This window comes from Austrofundulus limnaeus, unplaced genomic scaffold, assembly GCF_001266775.1.
Source record: "Austrofundulus limnaeus strain Quisiro unplaced genomic scaffold, Austrofundulus_limnaeus-1.0 Scaffold1087, whole genome shotgun sequence".
Taxonomy (NCBI): domain Eukaryota; kingdom Metazoa; phylum Chordata; class Actinopteri; order Cyprinodontiformes; family Rivulidae; genus Austrofundulus; species Austrofundulus limnaeus.
This window is the reverse complement of record NW_013953489.1, coordinates 35,736-43,211: the sequence shown is the minus strand read 5'-3', so window position 1 is coordinate 43,211 and position 7,476 is coordinate 35,736. Positions and strand designations below refer to the sequence as shown.

The 7,476-nt window shown below is 37.8% G+C and overlaps 2 protein-coding genes across 2 annotated transcripts in view; one reads left to right on the top strand and one right to left on the bottom strand.

Moving 5' to 3' along the window:
* Positions 1–3,773, top strand: part of LOC106534083 (laminin subunit alpha-5) — a gene marked incomplete at its 5' end in the record, with an annotated part of 45,903 nt that extends 42,130 nt beyond the window's left edge. The window contains 1 exon segment of the mRNA XM_014030594.1: positions 3,589–3,773. Within this exon segment, the coding sequence (XP_013886048.1) occupies positions 3,589–3,731 (143 nt within the window).
* Positions 3,774–5,845: 2,072 nt separating this feature from the next.
* Positions 5,846–7,476, bottom strand: part of LOC106534082 (proteasomal ubiquitin receptor ADRM1) — a gene marked incomplete at its 5' end in the record, with an annotated part of 15,243 nt that continues 13,612 nt past the window's right edge. Inside the window, 1 exon segment of the mRNA XM_014030593.1 lies at positions 5,846–6,175. Coding sequence (XP_013886047.1) covers positions 6,084–6,175 — 92 coding nt within the window. The 3' untranslated portion in view covers positions 5,846–6,083.

Genomic DNA, 7,476 nt, shown 5'->3' with positions numbered 1-7,476 from the left:
CACACACACACACACACACACACACACACACACACACACACACACACACACACACACACACACACACACAATATAAAAAACTCTGGCCAACTTTGATCAGTTGTTTTCCCTCCTCTGCTCAGCTGATGTCACTCCGGTCATTTCCTGATCTTCCAGCAATCATTTTGAAGCAAAACGATCCTTTTGAAATCGTTTCATTATTCAATCATCTGCTTTAATTTCACCCCCGCTCCCTCTGCTTATTGACAGCAGCATGTTTTGCTTCATAATTTAATACGACTCATCATTAATTGTTAAACTGCTCAGAAGCCTCTCAGATAGACTTAATTTAATTGTGGCTGTATGAAAGGTATAAACATATAGACTAGCCTACATTTTTTAACACGAACACTTTCTTATAGTCATCCTTTAGAAAAATGTTTTGGGGAGGTGGGGCCTAAGCTTTTATCCTTAATGGCATTTTTTTCTCTTTACATTTTATACTTTAAGTACTTTTAAAGTGCCTATGACATCATTTTTTTGTAATAACTAATTTGTTTTTGAAAGGATAACAATGGTAACATATTGCAAAAAAAATCACGTTGCTGAGATGAACAGTTGTTGAGATATTCACATGTGAAGCAACAGGAAGTGATGTCAAATGGGTATTTCTGCATGTGAACAGAGCGTTGCTACAACAACCAACAACACAGACTGTAGAGAAGAATCGGATTAATCTGATGATCGTTTTGAGTCACTATTAGAGGTGAAAATTGCTTCAATAAACAAAGAATACAGTTTTCTTTATTAAATTTCCCTTTGATGTCACTTCCTGTTTCCCTTTGGCTGAACCAAGTTCAAAAGAAAAACGTGCCAGCAAAATGGATAAAATCATGTGTATTATGTAAGTTTCTTAAATATAAAGTATACTTGTAATTCCTGTAATACCTTAGTATAGAGGTGCTCAAAGTGGAGCCCGCGGGCCAAAATTAGCCCACCAAGCCATTTGATTTGGCCCACCAGCAGTTGTCCTGGGGCCTCATGCATAAAGGAGTGCGCAGCGTTCACATTAAAAGTTGATGTACGGAGAAATTTAGAAAAAAAACACTGATGATGAAGAAGAAGCTAAGATACTAAGATACTAATATTCAGATATTTAAAATTGCTTTCTAGTGAAGTGGTTAAAAAAAGTGTGCGCCGTACCAAAATATTCAGATGTATAAATCCATGCAGGTTCCTGCACCTTTCCTTTATACATCCCAATGAACGTGGAACTGAGCGCACCTGAGACACCTCCCCTGACACGCCTCCATTTGAATATGTAAAATAGATGTAAATGTGTCCAGAGTGTGAGATTCTCCTCAGTTTGTCCTCTCTGTGGGATCAGAAATGATTTTTAGATGCAGGGAAATTATACATTAAACGGAGAATGAGTGAGAAAACTGTCTAAATAAGTAGTGGAGTGTCTGTTTTATGTGGTGCATTCGCACGGGATAACCAAAGCCTGAGATTTTCCTGAAATTTACAGACATCTCCTGAATGTGATATTACAGCCTGGTTAGTTGTTTTCTATTTGGTTGAACACGGCATTGAATGGACATTTAAAAAAAATAAATAAAAATGAAATTAGAAAAAACAATAAACATCCCGTTATCCACTTTTTCCTCTCTCCTTTCCTCCTGCGTTACAGCAGGTGCTGTCATCTCCACGTACAGACCCCCACCCCACCTCCACCAGCGGGTACGAGTGGTAGCCTACTGATTTTTAGCAAAAATATTGGTTTTTTGAGGCTCATTAGACGGTAAATGTCCAAAGGGGTTGACATATATAAACACCTTCCCAGGTGGCGAGGGTGCGCGCCTGGCACGAGAATCTACCCAAAGCGCAGCTGCTGCGCTCCGGCCACTGATCAACACTCCATCAGCCAGAAGACAACAGAAAAAATAATTATTCTTACTGTACAGTGAGCCACCATTTGCATTTGATTTTGCTCCCTCTCTTCAGCCTTTTTTATTTAATTTTTTTTATGCCACATGTAATGTGTCGGGTTTTTCTGGCCCGATACCCAAAATGTTTTCAACTATGTGACAAAAATATAAAAACAGTTTACAGACTGGACTGAGGGTCTTTGATCATTTTTAGACTGATCTATTTTCTTGTCTGAGGTTAAATGATTTTCAGTCCCGGGGTTTAGTTTCATCATCGTTCGAGTTTAAACAATAAAAACTCTAACTAAAATCTGACACCGTCTTCAGACGCTCCTTACATCCAGAAAACACAACAAAGTCATATTTCTGTGGATTCAGGTCAGATTCGTGACTTTGTGAGTTAAAACTGTCGGCTGAAAAACTGCGTGGCTGCTGCACATTCTCACGGCAGGTGAAAAGTGTGCGTAAATATATGCACACTTTCACGCAACGTTGGTTTTTTATGCATCACGTGGACGTAGAACATGGTGCACGTAACTGTTTTGTGCGTGTGCACCATTTAAACGAGGCCCCTGGTTACTAGATTTTAATTATGTTAAGAATAAATATAAAATACATGTAACTACAAGAGACATTTAGATTAGATTCAAGCCTATAAGACCACATATACTCAAATTTTAAATTAGGAAAAGTCCCATGAGCCTTTGCTGCCTGACCATACGTTGTATTTTCTCCATGTCCATGGGCTGAAAAAAAAACACTTAAGAATGTAGGCAACCACACTGGCTGCTAGCTTAATCATAAAAAATAAAACAACTTTACTTAAGTATTTGCATTTCTTATATTATTGTGTTTGGCCCGCGGCCCTCTGATTGATTTTAATTTTGGCCCTCTCAGGGAAAATGTTTGGGCACCCCCACCTTAGTATCTATACTAGTGTTTAAAACGTGAAGTAATGAACATGAATAATTTTGACACATCTGCTGGACTTTCACCTGTGATCTGAGGCTTCTTTCTTCTGATTGTGGGTTCTGGGCCCGTATTTATCAAACTTCTTAGAGTGGATTTTTAGACGTAAGTGTTGAAAATTTCTTAGATTTACTCTTACTCTCAGTTTAAGTGTAAGTGCCAGTTATCAAAAATCTTAAATCTAAGAATCACTCTTACTCTCCCGAAAAGTTCAGACTGCTCCAGAGGAGTCTTAAGTGGTTAAGAGTTGCCATTAGGGGTCTGAGAAGACAGATCACAACTGTCCTCCTCCCTACCTGAGTGTTCTTCTCAGTTAGGTTTAGTCAAAAACACAAAAGAAACAAAGGTAAAATAAAGAAACTGTGCAAAATGTTAGACTAAAAGATACGTGGCTTTTGGAGAAAATGTTAAATATACTCAGCTGGTGAGAGGAGGAGGGTGCAAGCTCAACATTACCTCAGGCTCTGACATAAAAAAAAATCTGTGAGGTTTTCATCTGTTCTCATGATGCAAATGAGGACATTTTCTATAATTTACAGACAATCGGTACAAGGTGACATTAGTGTGTTAATTCTAAGAAGTTTGATAAATACGGGCCCTGGACTGACTGAAGAAAAACAGGGCAGTCTGCTCACCTTCTTTACAAACTGGTTTCTGTAGCAGCAGGTTTCTCAGCTGGAGTTTGGTCTTCGTGTTCTTGTGTCTCCAGCAGGTGCTGTGAAATCTGCCAGTCTTCCTGACGGTTCCTTCCAAGGCTGCATCCGTAACATGAGCGTGAACCACAGACGTGTGGAGCTGTCTGAAGCCGTGTCTGTGCATGGAGCTGTGGGGCTGCGAGGCTGCCCACACATGTAGTCTTCTCCTCACATTCCATTAATAAAACTACTGGTGGTGGTGGTGGGTGTCATCTTACTGTAGCTAATTTAAAAACATAGTCCTATTTATTATCAGTACTTTTCAAAAATGTGTATTCTATATTTTCACATTACACATATGTTTGGTGCTACTTGAGTGAAACCTGTCTGCACTGAGCTGTTAAGAGCCACATTTACAGCTGTCAGTCTGTGGTCTGCACATACCAGCACCAAGACCTGGGACCAGGACCGGCTCCCAACTTCCTTGAAAATAAAAGTCTCTGAAAACATAAAAACTGGAGATCCTTCAGTCCATAAAGCACCATCTTCACAGAACAGCTCCTCTTCTGAAAGCCACTGCACACAAGTGTTTCAGCTCTGTGACTACCTCCTCTGAAGACACAGTGGAGTAACAGCAGCAGGTTTACTTTAACCAAACTTGAAAGCTTGTAAAACTGTTCATGTTTTGTCCACCAGAGGTGTGTTGTAACCAAGTCCATTTAATTTGTTACAGTACCTAAAAGTCTTTTTTTTGGAGGAGGATTTGTAATTTTACGAAGTATATTTTTAATCTTTTCTTACATTCAAAACAAAAATAAATGTACACGCTACAAACATAAATATACAACAGAGTATTAGGGCCACAGAACAAGATTTAATTAATTTTTTTTAAATTACGAGATTAAAGTCATAATATTACGAGAATAAAGTTGTAATATTACGAGATTAAAGTCATATTACGAGATTAAAGTCATAATATTATGAGAATAAAGATGTAATATTATGAGATTAAAGTCATATTACGAAAATAAAGTCATAATATTACGAGAATAAAGTTGTAATATTACGAGAATAAAGTCATAATACTAGGAGAACAAAGTCACATTATAAGAATAAAGTCATAATGAGATTAGTCATATTACGAGAAAAGTCAATATTCTAGACTTTACATGTAAAATCATGCAGTTACTGCATTAAAATGAGGAAGGTTGAGCAGCTTGTCAAGTTGTTTTTTTAGTATTGCTTAAAATAAACAATATTTTAGCACATTAGCATCAAATTATCAGTAGCAGGACCTGGAAATTGTGCAAACGACTATAAACTGAAGCTGTATTGTAATTAATGGATGCATTGACAGATTTAGTCACGTAGCTAATTTGGATGAAAGCATATTAATCTAACAGTGACCCAGGTCATCACAGACTACTTTATAAACACAGACAGGCTGTACACAGGAGTGAGGAAATGAGGAACGGAAAATGGACACGTCATGTAAGATCGACTTTTTTTCTCATATTATGACTTTAATCTCGTAATAATGCAACTTTAATCTTGTAAAATTATTTTAATCTCATAATAATTAAAAAAGTTGTTGAACTTAGGTAACCAAGTTGTCAGTTGGTTCCACTAAACCCAGTTCAGTAAATGTAAAGTAATATACTCATCTTGGTTTAGTGGAACCAGTTTGGTTCAGTAAATTCAACACTTCAATTTTTAGTGTGTAAAAGTACTTTACTGAATATTGACAGAGGTTTTATGACTTTTATGTCATTTTATCAGTAATTTTTTTTTCCATTCAGGTATTTTTACCTTTACCAAGTCATTTTTTTGCAGTATTTATATACCTCTGACCTCCACACACACATTCATGAGCTCATCTACTGACGAACACGTCAGGTGGGTTTAGAGCAGTTTTTAATGCTCATCAGAGGCTTTTAGACCAGGACATGTTTTGTGTCACAGCTCAGCTCTACACCTAAAGACAGGTTCAAGATGACAACTTTGCAACCATTTTGAGAGAAAGTGTTGCAGAAGTGACAGTCATCCTGCACAACCACAAACATGTTGGACTCTCTTACATATAAACTGTCCTCTGAAGATGCTGATTCAACCAACGAATGGTAGAAGCCCTGCTCTGGAAGCCCCTCCCTCTAGATGCTCCTCTACTGTCCAGGAAGCGTTGGTGTCTGCTCTCCAACATGATGAAGCTTCTTTGTAATGATCATGTCAGAACCAATCAGCTGTCTCGGTCCTTCACTTTAATAATAAATGTGTTTCATATAACCTGGAGTCCTCTGTGTGTGTTGTTGTTTTGTTTTTAAAAAACAGACCAAGCAGAATGAATGAGTTTTTATTTTGAAGAGTTAATCACAAAGAAACCTGCAGGTTTCAGCTCTAACAAGCTGTTGTGTCAGAAAAGAGACAAGGTAAGCTCCTCCCACATCCCTTCTGAAGCTAAATGTAAAGAACATGAACACCTGAGCAGAACATTGCCTTTGGTATGGAAAGGTGTAAGACAACGCTGAAGATAGAAAGAGAAAGAAATCAAACATTTAACTGGAATCAAGAGTTTCTAATTGAGACTCATATCTTCATCACCCTCCCCTTCCTTCTCTTTAGGGGCTCCTTTGCTGCCCTGCATGGCTCTGGCAAACGCCTCCACATCTGAAACACACAAACCAGTATTTACTGCAGCAATACCACAGATGTCTCCATTCATAGTAACTCTTGTGTACTCTTAAATACATGAAGTGATAAAATATAAAAAAGACTGGAACAAGATGTTTTAGTTCCAACATGTGAAGAATCAAAGCTGCAGCTTGTAGGTTTGATTTGACCTTCAGGAGGCTGTTCTATGATTTAATCACTCATGTTCACCTTATTTAATCTAAGTGTATAACAGTTTTGAAGGAAAATGTATTCTTTTTACTGATTTTTAATGCATCACACATACTGTTTTATTTAGAGGTTAACTAGGATATGTTTCAATAACCTATTTTGTGTAATTATCTATTCTCATGATTAGGATTTAGTTGAAGTGCAGTCTGGTTTGAGTGACACAGTCGACAAACTGAATGCACTTTACATGATATTAGTTAATGCACACCTTAAACACTTATTTCCTCTTTAGTTTATAGACTGTTGTTTAAAGGTTCTGGGGMCTCATGCATAAAGGATTGCACAGTTGATGTACGGACAAATTTAGAAATGTGCACCGCACCAAAATATTCAGATGTATAAATCCATGCGTATGCATCTTCCTGCACCTTTCCTTTATACATCCCAATGAACGTGGAACTGAGCGCATGTGAGAAACCTCCCCTGACACGCCTCCATTTAAATATGTAAAATAGATGTAAATGTGTCCAGAGTGTGAGATTCTCCTCAGATTGTCCTCTCTGTGGGATCAGAAATTATTTTTAGACGCAGGAAAAATACAAATTAAACGGAGAATGAGTTAGAAAACTGTCTAAATAAATAGTGGAGTGTCATTGTTTTATGTGGCGCATTCGCACGGGATAACCAAAGCCTGAGATTTTCCTGAAATTTACAGACATCTCCTGAATGTGATGTTGTCTATTTAGTTGAACACGGCGTTGAACGGACGTTTAAAAAAATGAAAAATGAAATAAAATAAAACAATAAACATCACGTTATCCACTTTTTCCCTCTCTCCTTTGCTCCTGCGCGTTACAGCAGGTGCTGTCATCTCCATGGACAGACCCTCACCCCACCCCCACGTGCAGGTACGAGTGGTAGCCTACGGATTTTTAGCAAAAAATAGATTTTTGAGGCTCATTAAGACAGGTAAATGTCCAAACGGGTTTACACATATGAACGTAATGTTATGCATATAACTACTGTTCCCTGAAGGAAAGGAACGAGGTACAACATCATGTATGGGAACTAGGGATGCAAGTTATCGATTAATGAATTAATCTAAAGTTGATTGATCTTATCGATCG